General features: G+C 44.0%; 1 protein-coding gene across 1 annotated transcript; it reads right to left on the bottom strand.

The window, feature by feature from the left end:
* Positions 1-7,027: 7,027 nt before the first annotated feature.
* LOC128310677 (transmembrane protease serine 9-like) lies at positions 7,028-26,538 on the bottom strand. Its single transcript, XM_053047379.1, has 15 exons — positions 26,301-26,538; positions 25,827-26,221; positions 25,410-25,755; positions 20,570-20,754; positions 20,308-20,485; positions 19,860-20,228; positions 19,736-19,754; positions 15,198-15,403; positions 13,734-13,896; positions 13,300-13,669; positions 13,008-13,216; positions 10,147-10,358; positions 7,957-8,119; positions 7,673-7,878; positions 7,028-7,416 (listed from the first exon to the last, which is right to left on the bottom strand). Exons 1-15 carry the CDS (start codon positions 26,536-26,538, stop codon positions 7,028-7,030), a joined length of 3,648 nt encoding a protein of 1,215 aa, XP_052903339.1.
* Between the last annotated feature and the right edge of the window lie 3 nt (positions 26,539-26,541).

Genomic DNA, 26,541 nt, shown 5'->3' with positions numbered 1-26,541 from the left:
TCTTCGGCCCAAGATATAAGCTAGGGAAAGGAATATGAACGTTTCCATCACTGAGCAGGGGAACAGGCTCGATCGATACTCGTGCGTGCATTCTCTCAACAATCGAGTCAGTTTTAATGGCGAAAGAAAGCAAGAAGCCAATCGCCAAAGCTTGGTGACGCATTAGCTAATTTGCATTCCGCGACCAAACGTTTCGTCATTTGTTTTGTCTGCCAAACTTAGTCCGAGCTATGTGGATGTTACACAAGTAGGTTGTTGCTTCGTTTGCCTCTTTAGTGCAAAATTAAGATAAAATTTTCTCTTTTGTGCAAATGTATTCAGCCTTTATTTGCTTCTCAGCATGCTATCATGTTACAAAGAAACACCTCTCCTGCTGCATATGTCTATCCTCAAATTATCATATTGTTTTTTAAATATATTTTCAACGTAGTGGGAAAGCAATGTTTTTGCTAACAATGTATTGCCAATAGCTAACTGATCCTAGACACATCAGAGATCCTTTGTGAAAAATGGAACACTTCCAAGACAACTCAACGCTATGCCACAACTCTTGATATATTACTCAAAATGTTGCAACTAACTTTGATCATATTTGACTACTACACAGCAATTCCTTACTACACTCACAACGAACAGGTTTCGTACCGGTATGGTTTAATCCATGCATATTCAATACTTCACGGACACACATGTCGTACGTTTCAACTTCATTGTGCTGAAAAGGCGAATACAGTGTGGTTTCAAATGCGAAATAGCACCACTACTCATCGCTGAAACTCGTTGTACTCCTCAACCGTTGATCATGAACTTCACCATGCCTCCGCTAACTCAATCATAATTTCGGAGCAATTGTAAAATAAGCCTTTGCCACGCCACACCGTCCGCTTCCTACCGTTCCATCGAACTTATTCGCTCCTTCAATCGAAGCATCGTCATGTGTAAGAGTTGAAAAATTGGTAGTTTTTACCGCGCTGGAGGCCATCGTATGGTCTTGATCAATTATTACATTACGAGCTGTCACACTCTGGCGCAGATCGAGTATCATTATATCTTCATTGCGCATTTTCCATGCAAAAGATTGCCTTTTATTGAACTGTTCGCTGCCATGGTTTGGGTTCGATCAAGTATAAGGGTAAGAGAATCAAATCTCTAAAGTTTGCTGTGTCCTTCTATGTACATGAAAACCCTTTGATTCGATGTTTGCCTAAGCGTGAATAGAAACTGCGTATTCCGAGACTTGATCTTCGTTTGCTTACATCTTTACTATATTTGTATGAAATATGTTTACTAGATTCTTATTTGATTAAAATTAATTTTTTAACAATATTTTATGGTACACTTAATTTTCAAGTAGAATTTATTGAATGGAATGTAAATCTTTTTGTTATTAACTATAAAGAGCTATGAATTACACGTAGACATGATTATACGTTCCTCGTTTCGGATAAATTCAATTTGTAGTATGTAGGAAAAAAATACTCCACGACAAAAAACGAACTAACTAACCTCATTTGAGCTAAAAATAAGCTTAATAATAACTTTCTTCTTCATCGGCACTGCAACCGCAAGAGAGCAAGGCTTCCATTTCTGGCTTATTTTACTCAATTTTACCACGTTGCCTTTAAAAGTCATTCCTTGCTACGGGGAATTAGCTGTTTAAATCAATCACTTTATTTCGTTTTTAGAGTCAGACAGCGAAGAAATTTTTTCAAATTTTCACTAGTTTCCACTTTCTAATTCCTTCAATCTGGTAATGTTGGTATAAAGTTCAAGTTTATCCTTGTGATAAAAACCACGTGCACACCAATCGCTTAACGTCAGTGTTTCAAATTCAAAATCACAATCGCGATGGACCAGTAAACGTTTGTACTCTGTGGACGTACTCCAAAAGTAAATGTATTGCAAATTGCATAGCAGCAGGGGCGATAAGTTCCTCTGGTCGTTATACGTCGAGCAATGCTGCTTCTACCTCTAATCAATATATCATAATTCCATGTTATCTTCGTTTTCTCACGATTATCTAATTAATATTAACATACTTTAGGTCATTATAATCACATTACTCATTGACATTCCCAGTATCGTAAATGTGTATCATTGAAACGTATGCTGATTAGAGTGAATGGACGCTTATTTATCATAAAATCTCAATGAAATGTTATCAGTACCAGCCTTCGGTTAAAGTCTGAATGAAAAAAATTATGAAGTTCAACAAATCAAATGATGCTGTTAGTTTAAACTTGCTAGCGAAACGACGCAACCAGCTAAGGCTTATAGGGGTTTGTCAAACATTTCTATACCACGAAGAAGGATATTCAGTCCACGTAGCAGTAGAACATAACCCCCAAACCTTATAGCTGAAGGAAAACCTTTTAACCGCCGTTCGGAAACAACGCAATGCATTATAAATTATTCAAACGTTTCCAAAACAATCAGCTTTTCACAGCTGCATGGACGACGTGTAAACGTAGGTAGACCAAAGGATACACCCAGGGCCATCTCGACAGAACTGCGCGTTGTCTTCTTGGCAAAGTAGCAGCCCGTTTGACATCCACTGCCGGTTGATTACCGTTTCGAAGGTGACTAATTGGGTGCGTCTTAGTTTGTATAATAATTAACGCTTTCTTTCTCCCGTACAAAGTGCCTCGCATTGCGACAGCGTTCCGCACATGTTTTGCGGAGAAGTTAAACGCGATCTGAAACGAGCGGTCCTTCGGTTTCGTAGCGGGTTTGAAGATGAACCATTGTGCGCTGCACACTGCCGGATGTATTCCGATGGTACCGCTTCATCATTGCGTCAAAACGAAGACAAGTCGTAACACTACATTCCAGTGACATAAGAAATGTTGTTGATCCCTTTTTACAGCGCGAAGACTTGCGGGTATGTATTGACCGGAGTGAGACATGCTGGCAAAAGGACTTTAGATAGCTGAGGTGAGATGAGTCGCGGCATACGAAGTATAGGCCATCGTTTGCTGCGACAGAGATATAAATCAGTATTTATGTAAATGGGTGTGCCACTTGGAACCATTTCTTCAAGTTCATTACCACTCACTGTCCACCCAGCCGCAAATGATGATGCAGCTCTAGTCATACCGGTTTGCTCCGGCTTCCTCTTGACACTGCTGATGCAATAGCGGCAATCGTGGAGCTGGTGATTGTGCGTTTAATGATGCACGTCGGCAGCAGTACTATGAAAAACCCCGTCGAAGGGACGGCTTAGCAAAACATTTCTAACCATCACGGCACTTCTTCGCTCGTCTGACGAATGTAAGTACGAACCCAAACGCCATTAGAAAATCCCTCGACCTGATCGCCATCCCTCGATTCATCTGATCATAGGCATGTTTTACGATTGCGTTTTATGCTACAAATGCTTACAGACCTGTCCACACCACACATATTATTAAACAGTTAGTGATGGTTGTAGAACAAAAATTGCTATTACCTCACGGCTATTCCTCTCATTGGATGTCGATTTCACTTGAAATAACGAATATATGCCGTCAAGTCTCATGAAGCGATCGTTTGAAATTGAAATTTCATTATTTTGCTGGCTGTGGTCTACACCATATCGTAATATAACACGCAATTCTTAAAGCACGCATACTTTTAATATGTAATGAATCTTTTGACCTGCCGCTTAGAGGGAGGATACAGCCTTATTTGTGAATGTGAATGTGAAAAATGTCCACCCACGACAAAAGTTCTAAAACACTGGCCAATGTCGTAATAATAATTTGTGGTTTTAATCAAATCATATTGTACTTAACCAGACACGAGCTATGTACATGGCTAGTAAAGCTAAGTAAATGGCTAGGCATGTAAAGATGAACCAGTACATACGAGATTTTTTTCCATAGTTTTTCAGACATTGATGAGAGAAAGATCCCACAACTTCCATGTTAAGTTTGATGAACATACTGACTGTTTCTGACAGGTTACGTTCCTTTGAGAATTCATTCAGATCGCTCACGCCACCTAAAGGCACGATTTTCTTTTGGCGTTGAAATTCAAAATCTGTCGCCTGTTTCGACCGCAAGTAACACGGAGCAGAAAAGGCGCCGAAAGTAAATGGGTGTGATTATCGCATTTTTCAAACCTTTCGCTAACAAAGTTCACTTTGAAAATTTGCCGAACAACGGACGTCGTTACTTTTATTGAAGTCAAAACGTTAACTGGGAACGAGTTCACCACACCGGGTTTCTACAAAAAATTGCAGTCTCGTTGTTATGCTGGGAGTTGACTCGATGTGTTTCATCAGTACGAGATGAACATCAATCAGAGTAACCATTTTCCAAAATACACAACACACTAAACAATAATGCAAGAAAAAATACAATTCAATTACCAAGTACACATAACGCAGTAAAGACAAAGAGGATTGTTTGTTTCTTTATTTTTCCATCCTTTTCCGTACGAATCTCGTGATGCACTGTTCTTTAAGTGTTTAATTAAATTCTTCTACATATTTAATGCAACCATGCAATAAACTGATAAGTTGTTTATATTATTCGTTTCAAATTCTGTTCCATATTCTGTTGTTGGATTATATTTCCTATATTTCCTATATTTCCCAAAAGAATATTGAAATTTAAATCCTGGACTTAAAGTTCAAATTAACTTATTTTCCACACATTTTAATTTTCTTTTATTTTTTGTAAACAAAATCGTTTTTAAGAGTTTTTGCTAAATTACTCATGAAACAGAAATGTATTTCATTTTCCACTATCGTAGTTGATTTTGTTGTTTCGACTTCGCGTCCCTGTGATAAGCGTCACCTATATTCCCTGCAACGTTACACGTTTGCATCCGTGGACCATTGGCCATCCGCCTGTTTGGGAATACATGCGGATAAATTCGAGCAAGTCTCCCCCGGTAGCGGAAGATATAAAATGGAAACGATAAATGTATAGAACAAAGCAAAGGAGTAAATAAAGCGTGGTTTAGCGTGGCATCGTCGGTCACTCACGCGCAAAACGCGCGTTGTTAGCCACACAGTACCTTCTGAAGTGTGTCGATGGCGTTGACCCAGTTGCCAGTTTTGTCATCATGGGCCCGTCTGCAGTGCGGGGTAGTAGTTCTGCCTCATTCGCCGGCCCCCGGTTGTGGGACTAGCGCTTGAAGCATGCTCTAATGTTCCATTCACTGGCAAACAGGAGTGACCGGTCGTCTTCCGTGCTCAGAGCGTAACATTCTGTCCCGGTTCCCTGCACCCTTGCCGCGTTAGTTCAACCGGATTGTTCTTCTTCTCTCCGCCGGCGTGCCGTGTAATCTTTGCAATTATCAAAAAACAGAGAAAATGATAATACGTTTGCGTTGGCACTAGCGTAGCGAACCTCTGAGGATGTAGAAGTTTCCCAAGCTATCGCCGGTTTAAAGTTCACCAAGCTCTGTTACGACTGCTATAAGTTTCGTCTCCGGCAACATTGAATTAATGCACCCAAGGCGCCTTTATAGCACTGGGATGCAAATACTGCGCTGCTCTAGTTGAAGCCGGTCGCTGGTTGGGGTTTGCTTGCAGGAAATTATTTTACTGCTTCCCATCGATCCCCCGGCAGCGCAGAGCATTCAACATCGTTCGGCCAAGAAGACTCGCACCATTTTATTACGCGCTGTTTATGTAGCTCACCTCCGAAACAAATTGCAGTGAGCTTTGCGAACTATTCTCAGTGGTTCCATAATGTTAGCCTTGAGCGGGATGTGTAAATTATTGTGAAAGTTTGTGAAAGAGGTACGAACGTTATGATGCTATCTGAAGTCTCAAGTACTCCATTGAGTTTCCCATGATGGACGAGCCATATATACGCAGCTTGCGTTTCTCATCTATCATTTACAATAACCGTTCACTGACTAGCAAATTATTCGCCACAAGCATAATTATCCGTTTTGTTTGATAAAGTTAAAATGTTTTATTTCCTCCAAGTATTGTGGTATTCCAAGTGACACAGTTGGGCAACCTGGTCGTTTCGTTTCGTTACTTTACACATCTTCTATATGGTTGTCTACCGCTATCTAACGTAATGTTCAACTATATTAATCTTAACCGTCTAAAGTTAATGCGATCTTTTGTGCCACCAAAAACGGAGCGTCACAATGTATTTAAAAACAGCTTCTACTGATGTACTTCGTGCCACGAACCAAACGTCATTCGACGAAACTTGTGGTTAAGGTTAGATGCAGGAAAAAATAAAACGCTTGGAACTAGTAGAATTTCCATCATATCATCCACCAAGCGTGTCGCCACCTCCATCTGCTTACGATTAGCTACTCACGAACGGAACCTCATTTTGAACGTAATTCGTAACACATCAAAGAATGCGTCAAAACCTCTTGCCACCGATGTCCATTGATAAAATAAATTTGTCACCCAGTTTCTGCCAAGTGATCTGCCATGAGAAACCGTGGAACTGCACGAACTCTTTGCACAAGAATGCAGCAAAAAAAAAACAGCTCATGCTGGCATCTTCCACGTGCGAAAGCAACCGACTCTCGCCAAAGGAAAGGAGAACGTGCGCGCTTGCGTCGGGCGGACCTTGTGGAGGAGACGGTTTTTGTAACGTTTTCGGCCCATCTTTTTACGCCGCTTATCTTCCCTTTTGTTTATTAATGTCTACCGTTTTAAAATTCCGACCACGGTCAGTTTAACGGTATCGACATTGACGCAGTGGCAGAGAAACTAAATCGGCCATCGCGGAAGCCACGGCGGTGCGATTACGGTTTCTCTAACGTGTACTGCACGTTCTACTGCCGAGCGTGTAGGTGACGGTTTTTTTTTTGTTTTGTTTAGTGCAGAAGCAAGAAAGAGAGAAGCGTCGGACTGGCCGACTATTTGAATCGTCGGTTGCAGAGTGCATTGTCCAGCGTTCAGGTTGGGGTTCGGTTTGTCCTACATGCTATAGACACGGTTAATTATCGCGTTATATTTCCTGCGGGATTGGTGCCCTTATTTGCTACTGTTTTTGCCACCAACTCGATGCCATCATCATCACATAAACACGGTCCTGCCCAGCCTTTGGAGCTTGGCTTACTCGCTGCAGAAGCAACCGTCCTTGGAGTTTTCGCGGATCCAGTCCAGGTAGCGTGTCACCCGTGTGTACACGCCGGGATAGTAGGGCCGAGCGCAACCATTACCCCACGACACGACTCCGATCAGTTCGTACCGTTTGTCCTCTCGCTCGGCGATCAGCGGACCACCGGAATCACCCTGGCAAGAGTCTTTTTCGCCTACACCCAGATAGCCGGCGCACATCATGTTGTCCGTGATCATGGATGCCGTGTAGTTCGTTTGCGTACTGCAGACTTCGTTCGATAGGACCGGTACCTCCACTTCCTGCAGGATGCAAGACGGCTTGCCGTCCTCCTTCAGTGTCCCCCAGCCGGTGGCCGTTCCGTTGGTGCCGACGTACGCATTGCCTGTCGGTGCGATAGCAAATAGAGGAGAAGGAGGAAGAAAAAAAAACAGGCATGACAAAGACCACGACACTCACAGCTGGCGCAAGCAAAAACAGGAAAGCCCAAAACGAGGTCACATTTGGGGCAGCGGCGTATTTGCGCTTCCCATTAGCCAGTGTGCTTGACCAATGTTTCAAGATCAGCGTATATTGCGCGTATCTTCGCGTATCGGCACAAATGGCGGTGTGCCACATTTGCTGGCACGGTTCGAACTTACTCGGATCGGATGGCAGGCAGATCGGGCGAATGAAGTCCGTTATCGGTACACGATCGTTCAGCCGCAGCAGCGCGATGTCGTTGTCGAAGTTTAAGAAGCTGAACTTCTGGGCGATCGCTCGTAACACGAAGCGTGTTTCCGGTCGAACGGAGTCGTCGCACCGGTTATGCTCACCGAACGTCACCTTGATCATGAACCACATGAAGCTGCAACGAGGAAAGCACACACACACAGTCACGTTCAATAGTTTTCCCCAAGGGACCATGGGACAACCTCTCGCTTACCCTTTCACGCAGTGCGCGGCCGTTAGAACGTATCGGTCGTTGATGAGCATGCCACCGCAGTAGAACCGATTGAAGTAACTTAATCGCGCCATCCAGGGAAACTCGTTCACGCCCGTCGCCTGGCCGCCGACGATCCTCGACGCGTCGTTCCGCTCGCCACATCCTGTGGAATGAGAAAGGCAGAGCGTCAGTGCATTGGCCACGCCACACGCAAATGCTACGCCACAGTAATTGCAGTCACTAGCGGGCGTGCGTGTCACACCATCATTCGACTATTGGCACGCCACTAGCGATACGTGTCGGGCTCGAGAACGCTCTGCTCGCTCGCGATTTGAACCGTTGGGCCAGGAATTACCGTAACCGTTACCGTAAATGTGGAGAAACACGATTTAATCGACTAGCCCCACAACACTTGTCGATCGAGGCCGGCGATAGGCGGCGGCAAAGCCGGTTTGATGCTTGACAGTGGATGGCTCACTTGCTCATTCGTACTCCCGATCGTGGATCGCCTGGTTGTTACATTTTCCTACCGATCGTATCGGACCGTTTCGACCTGGCGACCACATCAGCCCTGTTGAGAGTAAAATCGTGGTACCAAAACAAAAACACAACCTTCAAACCCATCCTCATTCCACGGTGGTCGAAAACCACCCTACCCGGAGGGTGTGTTGCTAGGTCACGGGTTGGATGGTGCTTCCCTTTTTGTGTTCTTCCAATCTTCTCCTTTCCGTTACACTTACACCGCCCGGAGGATGCTGTACGATGCTCTGCAATCAAACGATTGATCATCGAAAGAGCTTTCTATCGAAATTTCGGAACGTAATAGTAAGTGCAGTGCTGCGTTGTCGTATCCATGGGTGGCCCAACCAAACCCCGAATCGAGCACACGCGAACGCAAAGCCACGATGATGGGTAGTTTTTAGTTTCCTTCCAGTAACCACTTACCATCAGGCTGATCATCAGCTTGATGAGTACGAATTAACCTTTGAGTTTGCAGGCCGGAGGTGTAGCGGATCAAAGCGGGCTGTAGGGTTTTCCTAACTTTTGCTAATGAAAACTTTAATTTCAAGATGCATACCACGCGAATTGAATTCACCTGCAAGGTTTTTTTTTCTTCTAAACTATTACCTACAAAAGTAGTAAAAACCGTCCTCCTTATTTGGTATTGGCTTATTTCTTTACTTACATTCGTTTATAAAAAAAAATCTTTCTTTACTGTACTTTTATTGAACAGAGGCTTCACATTAATTGCTGGAGACAGTTACCGGATAGAACCGGTCAGGAACGCCAACAAAAAGGTTAATTTTTAGGTGGCAATACCGGATTCCAAACGTTCATCGAACTCATCGAGTCTCACCACTTTTCGATCGATCGTAAAGCTAATCTACATCGGATCGGCCTCTTGCTGCAGGATGTTTGATGATGAGGCCAACAAACGAAGACACTCCCAAAAGGAAGCAGGTTGGTTCCGGGGTGAAACACTTTCACCCTCACACCTTCTACTTCCTTTTGCCAACACCGGAAATTTAAATCTTTGCGTAGGATTAATGATACTTTTCTGTTAACCTTTGTTAAGCTTTGTTTGCCTTTCATCGAAAAACCACCAGATTGGCCAAAACAAAAAAATAAGAAATGCAAATACCAATGGTCACACTTGTGCTTTTGCACTGTTTTTGTTTTCGTTTGTTAATGTATACAGTGTACGGGTGTGTGTGTGTGCGTGTTAATTCGTTACTTATCCATCCCTGTTCTTCCTGTGGGTCCTGCTCAGTGGTATCGGAATATTGAGATCATCGGAATGAAGGGGAAACTTCATCAGTGAATAAATTTATACGACCGGGTAAGGTCCAGACATTGTATGCACATTTCATTAGCGAGCGCGAAACTTAAAACTGTTGAGAGAATGTCAAAGCGGCAATCGTGTGCCCTTTTAGGATAAAATATATTTGGTATTTGAACACACACGCATAACGATAATCGAGACAAAAGGTTACAAACTTAATCAAGTTTGGTCGCCTAAGCTCACAAACTTTTTATCAGAGTCATTTTTTTAATCAGCAATCCGTGAGTAATATACAAACTTCCGCCTCATTTTACAGGAATAAAATTACAACCAAGTAGCGCTCCTATTTCGTTAATGCTGCTTCCAATTTATTGTTCTGTGCTCAATAACGATAGGAAACTACTTACGACAGCTACAGGCGCTGGCAGGTGTATCATGAGCAGGGGCTCGATTGCTGCCCGCTCCGAACAACATCTTCATGTTATCGACTATGCTCCGTTCGTCGGTGTTCTTGTTGGGTGTCGCTAGCATTTCGTATTTGCCTTGAGCCTGCAGCTTCCCGGATGCTTCACCGACCATCAGGCCCAATACCGCCAACAACATCACTCCCAGCATCATGCTGATGCGAAAATTGAATATGTTCCGTGCTAAATTGCTTACTTCCATGTTGTACTGGTAGTTAGCTCTATCTGCAACGCAACAGCTCGCAGTTCGTTCTAATTTTAGGCAAATTCCTTCGCACGGTTGTTCTCACGCCAATTCTCAACACACCCGCCTGAGATTCACTTAAACTTTGGGGCCTCTTCTCTGTTATGGTTTGGATCTATGCTTCGCCCAAAACACGCACAACACTAGCAGATTAGATCTGCAAACGAACCGAATTTACCACCGACACGCTAAAGTTGCACATTTTCGCCTACACTAATGCATTCCACTCACTTGCCCGTTAATTGTTTTCGTAGAGTATTTTTGTAATTGCGCGTTTCGCACAATGTTGAATCTTTAGCTCCAAAAAGTCGATTCAATTTCGACCCAAATGTATGCCCGTGCAAGCAATTATTCCAGCGCCAACTTCGTTGCGGGCATTTCCCTGGAACATTCACTGGTGTGTGACGTTCACTTATCGAAACAGTTGCGTTAGGCGACCGAACGGATGCGACTCACTCCAAGCCCCTCAAGAACGCACGTCAGACTGGTAATGGTCGAGATCTACTCGCAAGAAACGTCCGCTTCGCTCACGGTCACTGACTGAAGTGATCAGCGGTCGGGTTGTGCTTTCGGGATATGCTTCCACGCATTGGGCATTCGGCTTTCTCCGGCACTTGCTCACTTCTTCTCTACCGTCTTTCTCAGCCCTCAGCCGGAAAGTGGGCGGAAATCGCGAAAGGTGCGGTAATAGCGGTGGTTCGGGATGATCCCCCAACATTCATCGTCCCATTCGTCTTTGCTGTCGGTGCATGAACGCGATGCTAGAAGCGAACACCTTTACGAAGCGTGGAAAGACACAGGCAACCTGATCTTGCTGTGCTTCCTTCACACCATCCCAGCGAAAAGTAAACAAATGCGCAACACTTTTCTTCCCTGCAGACGCGTCTTCGTTCTGCTTGAGAACGACCCCCTCAAGACCTTGCACAGACGATTCGATCTTTGACCGAGCATCATCGAGTTACTGAGATAGTTATCCATTTTCGTGACAAACTTCGTCCATATATCGAGTGAAAGCGCATCGCTTTTTTACTGCCTCGAAGGAAAGCGTTCTTAACCCTTGCTATGGTATGTACTAGTTAATTGTGAAAATATTTTTGAAAAATGTATTGTAAAAAATATGTGAAAAATGAGGAATCGAAAACATATTTTACAATATTTAATTAAGCTTTTGTAATAATTTGCTTTTCAGTTTTTGCTCTATCGCCATAGTGTATTAGATAAATTAAATATGACATAATTTAATGTAAGGTTTAAAAAATTTACATTATCATTTTACACGATCACAATTTATTATTTTTCCATACACTATGCAGGACTACCCTCTTTAAATATATAATGCAGGAATGATGCCAAAATGATTAATTGAATTGATAGATTGATTGGCCAAAAAACATAATCCATAGAATTGTGTGTCTCGATTAAAAATGATCTATAACATCGATTAGATGCGTTACATTCGCTAGGTATCCTCTAAACCCGATATTAATGCCATCATGGCCCTTTCCATTTTGAAAGAATTACATAGAGTTTGTTTATAAAGAACTACTGGAAAAGACCATAGTTAATTTTGTACATTGTTGAATAAATAAATATATTATTTACATTTACGACAACGGGGTAACAAGAGAGATAAACGCGAGTGGTTATAATGGTAATATAGATAACAAATTAATCGGACAAAAAAATCATTTTCATCCAGCGTATTGACAGTGCTAGTGTTTATGGACTACCATTCACGCACGTTAATGAATCCCGCTGATGTCAAGATGAGAATATCGTTAAAACTGATGTCAAAATTAATGATTAAGTTAAACAACTAATTCCACACATAATTATATCTTGGAAAATTCCATAAGATATTATCACTATTTCATACGAAAAAAGCTTTATACTTACCCTTTTAATGAAAGCTTCGTTTAATTTCTCTTTTCTGACAAATTTTGCGCTAGTAAAAAGTAAACCATCTCCCCTCTATGCGATGATGATTCAATTATGATAGTTTATGTGCGATAATGAGCTTTTTGCCAACGTTTCGGACTCGGCCCCCACATCTGCTACCGTGTGTTGGCAAAACATTCCTCGCATGTTTCTGCGTGCGATACGTGAGAAAATTTCTTTCTTCGGGGTGGACCCCGACCGCGGGGTTCCTTCCCAGCCGACTCACGCTATTTATGCTCTCATTTCTTTTAATCGTTGCTTTTGTTCTTCCGTCATCCGATATGCCGACAACAGTGTCATGTGCCTTTTCCTACGTTGTTTACTTTGCTTCGTTTCTCACAAAAAACACTGAAACACAACACGCGGCAAAACCGTACATTTGCCCCAATTAGTGCAAACATTCTGTGTCGCTCGGTAAATCGATCAAATTATCACCCTCTCTATGCAATGGTGAGGAGGAAAATGGGAACAACCAAACCTCCAGATCGTATCCACCAGCTGGGAAGAGACGACCCCATTCCGCACACTTGAATACAATGTTCAGTTATCCGGTGGTATTGTCAGTCGGCTAGTTGCATTCGCGCTTTATTTACAGTCGTTTTCCCTTCCCGTCTAATATCACTTCGAGCAGAGGCAGGTGTCGTCCAGGTTAGCGCGCAGCCAGGGAAGGTACCGCGCAACTCGCGTATATACGCCAGGATAGCCTGCCCGGCCACATCCGACGCCCCACGATACAATCCCTACAATTTCGTGCTTATCACCGTTTCGAACCAGCAGTGGGCCACCGGAGTCACCCTGGCAAGAGTCCTGCTTGCCTTTACCAGCGCACAGCTGTAAAAAGATCCGAGCAATAGGATGTTTGCTTAATGTTCCTAGGATGCATTAGGGCAAGACAGTCCTGTCCACCTGCTTACCATGTTTGAAGTTATACGAGACGCACGATACTTCATGCTGCGACACTGATCCAGCGTCAAGATCGGTACATCCACGTGCTGCACCAACGCCGGAAGTGTTCCACCTTCCGAGGTCCTACCCCAACCGACAACCGTTCCCAGCTGACCGGCTGGTTCACTGCGTTCCTTGGGCAAACATACCGGCCGGATGGTTTTGGTGAACTCGACGGGTTTGCGCAACTTCAACAAGGCTATATCGTGGTTGTACGAGTTTTGATCGAAACTACGGTGACGTATGATGGCAGTCACCGCGCGCATTATCGCCGGTGTCTCAGATGCTACAAACTGGTCATAGTCACCGAGAATTACACGGATCTTGTTACGCTTCAGTCTGAAAGGAAATACGGTACAGGTTATTTTTTCCATCAGCTATTTACCATGCAAGGAACACCTACCTTCGAACGCAATGCGCAGCAGTCAGGACGTAATCCCTCGTGAGAAGTGATGCTCCGCAATGGAACTGACCATCGTAAACTAGACGTGCCAGCCATGGATATTGGTTCACTCCCGTCGGGCGTCCTCCTACTATTCGAATTTCCTGATTAGCTGCTCCACATTCTGAAAAAAGAATCATAATCGGCTTAGCAGGCGTTGCACTACCAACGGTCGTAATGGCGGAAAATTTAGCACGTGCTGCAATTCATTCGTTTCAGCCCGATAGTTATGCAATCCGCATTGCACATTTCAAACGAAGGCCTTCGCCAGACTGTTTTACTGGCGCATTTAAATATCAACATTTGTTGTTTGTTGAGAATCGCGGTTAAAAGGTTAATTTTATGTTTAACCTATTATGTACAGAATAGTCTTAAGCAACATACAAAAAAGGAAAAAAGGTAATAGTTTCACTCAGCCATCAGTAAAAAAGTCAATAAATTACGTTCTCTTGTCATATAAACGTTGTTTCTTCATATTTTGTTAACACTAGATTTCTCGGACTAGTCATTTTTACTGGTCGCTTCTCTTTCTTGAAAAAAAAGTTTGAATGTTTTACAATTTTACCGTCGTTGGAGGATGACTCTTACATATCTATTCTATAGTATGAACTCAAATAAATTTTTAAAAATATTCCAGGGCTTCGACATTGTTTTTCGAGTAACCACCAATGCAATGTGCTAAAAACGATTGGAAGTTCTGTTGTTTAAGTCCAACATGGTTTAAATAATTTATAAAAAGCTTGAGTAAGATCTAAGAAATTCGTATGCTTGTAATTTGACGTACACAGCGATACGACCGGACAGTTCATTATGAATAAAAAAGTCTTTTTTGGCTTTATTGGTAGTAAAGATTAATTAAATACCATTTTTTAATTTGATGTAACGATGTTATTTATGTACTTCTAATGCACAAAATTCGTTATTCATTAAATACACAGACTATAAATGTCGGGGAGAGAAGAGTACAATTCAAGACTTAGTATAGAGAAGAACTTGATATGTTGTAAAGCATAATCCGTTAGTAAAATTATTTATTCTCGCAATAATAGTACAATTCTACAATTTCTTGCCAGCGACCATAACCAATAGCAATACGACAGGGCCTTCCTAAATGATATGAAAAATTACGATTTATTATTTAAACTTCATTCTTTCATTTAGTTTATCTATCTTTGCAAAACTGTTTATTCTTTATTGTATTGAAAACTCTTCATTCCCCAAATAGTTTCGTTTTGAGATAGAAATAAAGGATTGTTTGTTATGGAATGTATGTACTCATCTGACTGAAGTTCACGAATAATTGTAACTTTTGAATAACGCTTTTCAAGGAAGAGACAAGTTAAGCGATTGCCAAGACCCAAGTGAAGTAACTTTTGGCACCCTAAAACCAGTCACGAAGCATCCTCAACATTTCCTAGTACTTACCACAGTCACAGCTTTTCACCTGGTTGTTGCTCAGGTCATCATCATCATCGAGCGAAAATGCTGCCGTGTTCAGTCCAAACAATGTGTCGAACAGAAACCGTCCATTTCGGCTGATTAGCTCCGTATCATTCCAAAGCGCGCTTCCTTCTGCTTTGCTCACATTTCCAGCAAACACTAGCGTCGCTAATACCGTACCAATGATCAATCTGCTGATCAAGGGAATATTCATTTCCGGATGCATTACTCTGTACATAAAATTATCTTATTAATTCTGCGTTCCACCACTCAATATTTGTACAGTTTTCTTCTTTAAACTTCTGTGCTTGCTCGATGCTTTCGTTCCTGTGGCCACAACATCTGCGGTCAGTACACTAGCCGTTTGTTGCGCCTTCGCAAACCGTATTGTTCACTATGCTTTTGCTATTTTATCTTTCACTCAACGTTTCACTTACACGTTGTTGCTTTGGTCCGTGTTTACACGATTCATAATCTCATTTCACTTTCTTCTGCTCTCGGCAAGGCACGACGTCGGCCCGGGGAACATTATTTAACATCAGTTTAGCCCGCATCCGCTTTCCTCCCTCCCTGCACCACGTCGGATGAACTTGGGTACGACACACAGACCGGACCAGCGTCCGCGACACCAGCCAGTGTGTAGGCTCCAAGCCGCTGACTACTGATGATGGACGGATAATGGCTTCGTTTTCTTCTTTTTCACTTTCATTCGACCAATCACTGTGTTGATCGACCGTCTTCGCTATCTTCACATTCGCACTTCTCACGCACTGGCGCTTGTTTTAATGTTTTCACCCCAAGGTACATGAATCAATCTACAGTAGCGACTCACCACTAGCTCTGTCGAAATCGAGAGTGAAAAAGCACCTGGTAGCAAAGGGATCTTAAAGGGAAATTTATCTCCCGTGTGTGATATAATGAAAGGAATGTCGTAGTCGGTGCCATCCAACCATTGCCGCTGCTGCTAGGGAAGCTAAACAACTCGCACCGGAACTACACGAGCCAGCATGCGTGCAAAGACACGATTTCGTGCATTTTGTTTCGAATACTTCGTGACTCTTGTTCAGATAGACTTCATTAGATGCGTAGTGTCGATCGACGTGCAATGCAGTGGCTCCATTCAATCCTAACACGTTCGGGGTAAAGGTGCCCACCGCAGGATGTGCAAGATGTTCCAGTCTGCGTGATTACACGGCAAAACGGAAAAAAATCACTGCTTTGAACCTTGCGTACAACCCAGACAGTGCGACATGCGTTGCCCTAGGCGATCCGGGTGTATAAATGAGGGTCTTCTCTGCTGGTAAATGGTCATATCCGCTTGAAAAGTGCACTGCAGTGAAAGGCTTTCTCGCTTATCTGGCGTCTGCAGTGATTTGTGGGCATGTGGTAATGTGTGCAAAAGTTCATCGCTCTCATTAGGAAGATAAGTGTTACAGGTTATTTAAATTTCTTGAACTGACTGATACAGCCATTAAACATTTTGTGCTAGTCTGACACATAAGCTGATTTGTGTGAATAATTTTCACTACAAAATATCATTGCTATACTTATCAACAGCATTCTAAGCAGCAAGTAGAATAAGCTGCATGAAAGTGCATGAAAGTCTCTTAGCACTGGCAAGGGCAAGACTTGGATCGCTCAAGATAAGCTTGTTTTAGAATTTAGACCATAAACCAAGTACAAACACAACACTATTTTATTTCATAGCTCTCCTATAAAAATTATAAAACGCACAAAAGTAATCACCACTTTTAACAAAACTTTCAAAAACCAACCAGCATCACATACGCACTCCGGTCCACACCATTTGCAAAATTTAGATAATTTTCAATCGTGACACACTTTTGCGCAGATATATGTTTCGTATTCAAACAGAAACAAAACCTACATTCACAAAACCTGCATTCGGTGGCCTCAAATCTCACCTCACCCACATTTTTGGCCAATGTTTTTGAAAATTATAAAGAAAGTTTATGTGACCGCTTTCGGTTCGGAACACCTATGCGATGCGATCAAAAACCTGTCCAAACCATGCCGATACCTTTGGCTCGCATATTCAAACGAAATCTGTAACACTCACACTCCGATACGGTTGAAATCCACCACATCACCCGAACGTTTCGTTTATGTTTTTGGAGTGCACGGGTTGAGAGATTATGATATTTACTGGTCAAGTTATCAAAATGGTCACGCGTTACCTTTTCCAGGTCCTCCGAGGTCCTTCGAACACTACGAACGTAAACTGCACCACTACAACTTCTGATGGAAATGCGCACTATCACGAGGACGGTTGAAAGTGAAATGACTCAAACCCGGACACGCACGACTCGGACAAAAAATGCTACACGCTGTAGCCAACCTTCCACTAGCTTCGTAGGAGGCGGTCGGATTGGTTGCACTTCCAAGAACTGGTGAACCGTTTTGTTTTTTTTTTCGGTACAATTCCTCTTAAGCTCCTGGACGCCCGCAACGAATGGTGCGATTTAGTGATCGATGAAATACAAAATTTCGCAAACGATTGTGGAGGTACGAATCGGCATTGCGGAACATAAAACGCTACCGACCGAGCTGCGAAATTCGTCACCAACATAAGCTGGCCACCCGAAATGGTTATGTAAATGTTTCCGCACTGCAAGCTGATTGGCCACCCTGATATTATTGTACACAATTCACCACACTCACCGCATCGAGGTTTCACGGAACGTGACGAATGCTAAACTTTAACTGCACACAGTCACCGTATTGAGTTCGGTAACGGGCTCACTATGGCAATGCAACGCTGCTGCAACTGACTCACGGTCGGATCTATCAAATAGCATGCTGGGTGATCAATTTTCTATCGTTATTTAACTAGTGTGATAATTTGTGCCTAAGCTTATTTCTCACCCACTCCGCAATCAACGATGTCCACCGAATGCAATGCACTTGTTGAAGTTAGTAAGAAGTCGTTTGAGGCCTAGTGCATGCTCCCTTAACGTACTTAGGAGCTTGTGCGATATGTTCAGCTCAGTGCACCATGAATGGCCTTGACTGTAAGACTTCCTTCGCTACAATGGCGCAGGATTGAGCACCGAAGAAACTACTTTCATTTTTCACCAACATCCACCGGACATCGCGAGAGGGGAACCCAGCTGGAAGACGTTTCGTGAGAGCAGTAGAGCATCGTACAGGGCTTCTTAGTTTCATTTGATTATTGAAAAACAACAACACTCAAGATATAAGGATGTTTGGATAACATCTTCTATTCTGCTGCTAGAAGATGCAGCTAGATTCTGCTGCTATTGTGTGATGTTGGATGATTTTTTATACATTACTTTTACTCTCTATCTCTAGGTCATGCCTGCCCTTTCCTGGTTACTATACATAATTTTACCACGTAGCCGAATAATCAGTTCTTGCTACGAGGGATCGGTCCGGATGAGACTATTTTGAACCGGCCCTTTTACCAATACACCACCGGCCGCCTAATGTACTATTACACTTTCTGTAATAACGCAACTTTGGCTGCAATATTTATGAATCAATGACTACAATCCATTGCCACGACCAGTGCTCTTCAAGCTCACAATTTAAATGGTTTTTATCATCATCATATCACTGCTTATCATAGTTAAGTGTTACTCAAAATGGTGTTTGCGGTGTCACCGCATTCCATAAAATATGCCAGTGTTAGACACAAGGAAAGAGTAAGCAATATTACGAACGGTATGAAGGAGACTATGGAGCAACGAAATAAATGTCTCTAAAGTGTAATATGATAAAACAATAATTAAACTATTTTTTTTATTTCTTCAAGAAAGGCCAGGCCGTATTGCTACTTCAACTATTTAAAAGTTATTAAAGCGAACCACAAAAATTACAATAAATCAATTGCACTGACTTTTTATGTATCTTAGTTTCAAGGTTGATAGTGTTAAGCAACTAATCTATCATCAAGGATCAGATGTTATGATATTGATGAATTACATACAATCCTTGCATGCTTTGATTGATACGAGCATGGCACAAGAGAAACCCTGTAAAGTATAAACAAGTGGAGAAGCAACTCAGCGAGAGACGAAACAGCATGTGTGCGTTGGTCAGCACGTGACAGGGTAACGGGAGAAAGATAGAGAGAGAGTGGTAAATCATGACCGTCGAAGAGAACTGGTCCGGCTGAGGGCGCTGGTGTCGATTCACTTTCATTTTCTCTCCTAATCAATAGCGTTGCGTTGGTTTGCAAGTGGATGTTCCATCACATAGTCGCTTTCTACTTCAGTGCGCGTGCATTATTTGACCACCGTCGATCGGATATGGCGAATGACCGATGGCCGCTGTCAGTGCGCTGCCGTCAATAACTCACGTCGTCAATTTTCTTGTCATCCTCAGACTGGAGTCCGAATGGTTAATCGACAACATTCTGCCAGTTTTGCTTCTATATCAGTGTTTATTTTCTGCACCTTGAACTCAACTTTAATTACAACAACCCAATGTTTTTTATAATCTTACAAACTAATAGTGACGGCCGTAGTTACAGCTCTTACATGCTATGGTTTCTTGTGACTAGAAAACGAATAAGTTATCAACAGTAAACAGCTATTCCGCTTGGTCGCGTTCGCTGGCATTTCTCTTAAAACCGTCGTGCAATATCCTTCGGTGGGCAAATACATTCGTTGGCAAGCTTGTCATGAATCCACGGCAAGTAGTTGACAATACGCGTGTAGATGCCGGGCAGATTCGGACGAGCGCATCCCCGTCCCCACGAAACAACACCGATCACTTCCATGCTGCCAAACAGACCCATCTTATGCATCGGACCACCGCTATCACCCTGGCAGGCATCCTTTTGACCATCGTGGTAACCAGCGCACATCATGTTGGCTGAGATCTTCTTACTTCCGTAACCGGCGTCCAGACACTGCTCCTGCGACCAGATTGGCACCTCAACCGATCGTAACGTCTTCGAGGGGGCACGCTTCTCTTCGATCCTTCCCCATCCGGCGACCACCCCGATAGATCCGGTGAAATCCGTTATACCTGCAGAAAAGCAACATACCAGATGGCAATCGTTATTGATCAATTAGCTCTCACTAATAGGTTCAGCTGCGCAATTTACTTCCGTCCGGCAGACATGCTGGCTGAATAGTGGGTCCATAACGCAGTGGTTTATCGAGTTCCAGCAGCGCAATGTCGTTGTTGAACGTGAAGATATCAAAGTCCTCGTGGTCAATGATCTGCTTCACCCGACGAAGCTCGGTGTAATCCTTGGCAATGTTGTGACCTCCCAGGTAAACCTGTGCCAAGAAATGGAACCAAATGAACCAAACGAATGAAATCCTTTTTTTTATCCTTCCCATGTGCCGTGCTCTAACACTAACCCTAATCTCGCTTGGTTCGAACGAGTTCACACAGTGTGCGGCCGTGACTAGATAATTGCGGGAAACTACAGACGCTCCGCAGTACAGCTTGCCCTGCCGGAAGAGACCAGCCAGCCATGGGAATTGATGCGCGGTGGTTTCGGCGCCTCCAACGATGCGATTAGTGCGTCCACCAACACCACAAACTGGAAGAAAAAGTAGTAAGTGACTCGTTAAACTGGATGACCGCGAATAGGTTTACACACAAATTTTAATTTGTAATTCTGCAAAATGATTTGTGCACAGCAACAAACACATTCAACTTCACAGTTCTGTTTACATCCGCTCGAGGATCGCAATGCCACCACAGTATTGAATGGGGGGACTGAGATGCTCACAACTCCACATGAACCTATCTACAGACACATATGCAGCCGATCAGATATCATTGCATTCGTGATCGGCAGTTTGGTAATGTGTGCGCTTAACCTAAATTCGCTAGCCTTATTCGTCTCTCCGGGTTTTCACAGCTACACCGTTCAAAACACGCGTCGTCCGGACCGGAAAAAAGGCACACCAAAACATAGACAACATTTTGCACACAACGCCGCCACCCAACGTGCCGACTACGAACGATACAAATGACCGGCATTTAAAGGAAGCATCTTTAGCTTCATTTTTATCGAAAAGAAAGTGAAACCTGCGAACAGTTTTCTTTGAGGTCTGTCACGTTATTACCTTTTTTCACCCTCGCCCTGGGTTACCCATTCGCACAATCACAATCAGCATTTTCCATTCGAAAAAGCGCACAGTACACCAATTGTAATGATTTGTTACGCAACATGTCTGTGGCGCATCGGCCACAACCGAAAAATTATGCACTCCGGCACGGCGTCCTGCGAAATATGTTACGATGCACTTTGCCACCCTGGCAGATGCACTCCGCCCAGCGTGTTGTTGTTTACAATTATCGCGTTAACCTTTCACTTTTATCCGCAGGCGGTGTACGGTTGGACTGTGCACTTTTCGGGCAGATTCGGCCACTCCCTGCACTGTTTCGCGGCCCTTTCAACTCACCACAATCACAGGAATCGCTGCTGTTGTTGACAGGAGCGGCCAATAATGGGGCAGCCAGCATCACCAACATCAGCACCCCAATCACCATTAAGCGAAAGGACGAGCACCGATTCATTATCAGAGCAAGTTAAAAAACAAAGAACACCAAACACGAACACGAACACTCTGAATCAAACAGGACACTCGCGAAAGGACAGAGCAAACGGGGGGAGACTTGTGCGACCGAATAGACGACGAAAGGATCGCGATGCAGTCGACACCGGAACTCACTGCCGTGTTCTGGTGATGCTTCTGTGGTAGAGGCTTCCTGCGATGAAGCTTCTTGTGGCTCTTTACGCAATGTTCTGTGACTGACAACAGTAATCTGCGTGGCTTTTATATGCACAACTCTTCGAATCGGATTCAGAAGGTTCAAGAGACAATGACGACGCGCGCGGGACGTCGTCGACTACCTTGGCGCGCTCCGACTCGAGTGATCGAACTCGTGTCAATGTGGTGTGGGCCCTCTTTGTTTTGCAATGCAGTGCGTTCCTACAGTTGTTGTTCCCTTCCGTACGGTGCGGTCTGATCTCGAGCCGCCGTGGTCGTCGTCTTCTTCGGTAACGAGAGTAGTAGAGGTCGTACGCGATAAGGGTGCGGATGCGCCTGTGCTGCGGCTGCGGGTACCCGAACTATGCTCTGTCGGTGCGCATTGGGCCACATGCATACGAACACATCCACAGCAAACCATTTTCGTCGGTGCACCTGTCTCTGTGTCAGCGTGTCGCAGCGCTTCGCGACATAACCACCACATCTCACCGAGACTGTCCCCCGGGATGATTACGGTGGACAATTACCTCATAGTGCGCACGGAAAGTGAGAGTGCGTGCCCTTGGTTCTACTAACACACATTGTGCCGATGGCTTCCTTACTCTTGTGGTGGTCGTGCTTGCATCGCTTACATCGCCGATAAGCGCGTCGCATCATGCGCGCGCTCAAACCCACGTGCGAGGGAGAAGGCCAGTGTCAGAGCTCGATTGATGGAGGGGATGAACAGAAGGGAAGGGAGAAACGGGAACAGTGAGAGCAGTCGAGGCATTGGCCATCTTGCTCACCGATGTAGTAGTAGTAACAACAATTTGTTCGACAATGTTCGACAATTTGACTGTAAACTTCCACCGTCACCGTCATAATAGCCAGCATTGCTCTGTCTGTTTGTTTACGTTCCGCCCTCTCTTCTTCCGCAGAAGGTACCGCTTCAAGCGCTTCTTATTCTCTCCCTCCGGCTTAGGGCATACCGAGATCATGTGCCATGTCGCTGTTGGTGTTTTTTTCAAATGTGAGAAGTAAAACAATGCAGCGAAGCAATAACCCTTGGCGCATGCAAATCACGTTGCACTTGTGCATCGTTGCATCGCTATTTATATTTTTTTTTGGAAGGCTCTTACTTTTTTCACACTATTTGCGAGCTACCGCCATGATCAATAAGTCGACTTATCATATCTGGTAATCACTGTTTAGCGAGGACGCTTAGGATCCTTGAGCGTAACCTTCAAGGAATGTGCTTAATTGGTGTTTAACAATTTCAAACCTTCGATTCATTATACTACAGCAAAAACTCTTACATTTTTGATAAAATTTCCATAATTATTTATGACCATACTGTTCAACACAGACTAAATATTCAAATAATCAACAAAGTTGTTAGAACTCCCATCATGTAAATGTTCCCTTATCTAATACAGCTTGGTTTGCACCAATGTCGTTGCTTCCAATTTTTAAGAATTTTGTAATCGTCATTCGGTACTGCTTGATTGCACAATACGTTCAATGGTATGTTGCTTCGATAAGATCCGAAACCTTCCCCAACAGTAACCCTGACCTATCTACCATCTGGTGGAATCGTTTCTCTCGGTCGACTACTGTCAATACTACCCGAAAACTTGACTTTGACCAAACGCGATCAATCACTCTCTTTAATAGCCTAATGGTACCTTTACCATTCAACGCCTACAGGAACAAAACCTATACAAGCGTAATGGAGCAAGATCAAGTGCTCGTGCATTACCTGCGCTGTGAAGCAAGAGCTGCGGGGAACGTAACGCATTACTACGTAACATTCATTTCGATGTCGCAATGTGTAGCCAAAGACTTGAACTCATAACATGGTATTAAAATTTCTTGTATGACAGCCACTTCTCTTACGCGGAGCTATTATACATTATTGCCATTTTCTTTCCCTTCTACTTTTCACTCATACCTGTCTGGAAATGTCAACAATAATATTACAATCTTATTTATGGGTTCAATTAATAATATATGAACCGAATTATTTTCACCATTCGCTCCATAAATTCGCACCCTTGTGCAATACAAAAATGCCATCCATGCAATACACCATTAACCCTCATGGAGTAGCGTTCATCGTGCGTACCCTACCACACACCTGTGTGACATCTTTTCGAACTGAACTTGAACAGCGATCGTCATGCGTTACTCACCTTTCCGGTGAATACGCGCATTTGGCGCATTAGGAAATGCAGATGATGCTGACATTCAACTGGTTTTAGGGGGATGCAAACCTTGAAATCGCATTCATATCGCAGCCTTCAACCACAAACCCTCTGCAGCGGCAGAGGACAGCATTGTGGGTGCGATCGTACCCGAAGTTCAAGGATGATACCCCGCCACATCGTTGTAAGTGTATGCTAATGGACGAGCGAGAGCTGATTCATTCCTTCCGTCAATTACCCGACAAGACACCAGCGTGAAGCTGAGGGTGAATGGTCCTTGACCGGCGGAAAAGTGCGGTGCTGGCGTCGAATCTTCCGAGCGCTAATGATGCAGCCCACAGATTCGTGCCCAATTACTGTTCCTCACGCGACATACTCATTCTCTGCTGGGCAGTAGGGCAATAGATCTAGATCAGTGGAGCATGCTGATCACCGTGAGTAATTAGCATGATTTTGTAAGGTTTAAAATAAATATAACTTCTGCTAACCCTCTATGCAGCTCGGAAAAACAGGACGGAAAGGCGCACTGGAGCATGAGATAAAAATATTATTTAAGTAGAAAAACACATTTTGCTATTGCTGTGAATCGATGTGCTGCCATTTAGCTTATTTGCACAGTCAATTTCTGAAAATTATCGGTCATTGATACTGGAATAATGCCGGATGCAAAATAAACGACACGAAGCTAATGTACCACAAGTTCAAGACCATTTGATCGATGAACTCGCGATATCTTGTCCAAAGAAAACATTGTCAAACCCCAAACCCTAAACACTGAAACATTGCCTTCACTAGCTGAGTCATACGAGCGAACGTATTTCTTTCTCCGAAAAAACGCGCTAAAGATAAAATAAACGCCACCCCAAACGATCGTAACTCATTCCACCGCGCTGTAGAATGCGGGTGCGCTGAACCTTGTTGAAATGAGATTTTTTAACACCTTGTACAATGTTCAATGCTTCCCGGTAGGTAATGTGCTTCGACAGAATGCCGTCGCACGAAGGTGAGAAGTAATCCTTCATCGGGAGCTTTCACCTTTCCGCGAGGATAAATCATCAACGCGATCGCGATCAAGTGCAAGCAAACGGTATATTTAAATAAACTCACGCACGGGGCAAACCCCCTTCACGTGGACCCGGCTTATACATAGGCTGTCTCACATCAATTAGCAGTATTTGCATCCACAAACAATTTCTTTCTCGCTGGACTTGACTCCACGGACTGTCGTTCCGTTTCAGGTACGTCGTTTATTGGGCATCCCCTAAACAAACCATCACTTCACTTGCACGTACACGCGTCTCTGGTGTTGAAGTTAATCCAGGAAATGAATCGGTTCACTCGGGCATATATTCCCGGAAATCGGGGCTGTGCACATCCGAAGCCCCATGAAACGACGCCCGCAATCACGAACCGGTTTGCTTCTGCATCAAACACATGCATAGGGCCTCCACTATCGCCTTGACAGGAGTCTTTGCCGCCCTCGGGAATCCCAGCACACATCATGCGATCGTTGATCTGGAACCGGAAGTATTGTGTTTGATTGTGGCAATCCTCATTGGCCAGAATCGGGACGTGCACTTCCTGCAGACGCATGGGGAACGTCCCATCGCCAAGTTTACCCCATCCCGTCACGATACCCTGTAATAAAAGGATAAGAACGTAGGCATCAGCTGGTATTGTCCATTGGGAGAGAAAGTTTGCGGTCTGACCTCCTGTCCGGCGTACGTAGTGCCTTCCGGTGGCAAGCACACTGGCACTATCGTTTCGCCAAGAGGAACCGGTTCACTCAGCTTCAGCAGCGCAACGTCGTTGGTAATGAACACAAGCACGTTCAAGAACCAGTTGGTCATTATGTAGGACACCTTACGCTCGAAAGAATCTTCCTTGGGTACGGTGCGATCGTGCATCAACAACTTCACACGGAACAGCGACCGATCACTGCCAAACACACAGTGTGCCGCCGTCAGGACATACCGATCGTTGATCAGCGATCCTCCGCAGATGAACCGGTGGTTGTAATATAGTGCTGCCATCCACGGATAATGTCCGATCTCGGCTTCATGACCTCCGACAATCTTTGAGTTGTTTGTGTTCGTACCACAGGCTACGGAAGAGTACCAAATAATTACGCTAGTGGATACGCACGGCAGCACTGTAGGTACTCTCACCTATCAACTACTCACAGCAGGGTGGACAGTTGCGAGGAGCTGCCCGGTAGGCAAATACACTAAAGATCGGCATACCGAAGACGGTCGTGATCCAACTCCACACGCCACTGTTCAGCAATGGTGCCTTCCCAATGAATCCGTTCGGATCGATCATCAGACTTTCGTTCCAAGCAAATCTTCCCGGTGCGGTCAGGTTCTCGTTGGTAAAGTCTCGAATTTGTGTTGGTTTCGTGCTGTTGGTTTCGCTGGCCATCGC

The sequence above is a fragment of the Anopheles moucheti genome, chromosome 2 (assembly GCF_943734755.1).
Source record: "Anopheles moucheti chromosome 2, idAnoMoucSN_F20_07, whole genome shotgun sequence".
In the NCBI taxonomy this organism is placed as follows: Eukaryota; Metazoa; Arthropoda; class Insecta; order Diptera; family Culicidae; genus Anopheles; species Anopheles moucheti.
Note: the sequence above shows the minus strand (reverse complement) of the source record. Positions and strands in the feature narration are given on the sequence as shown.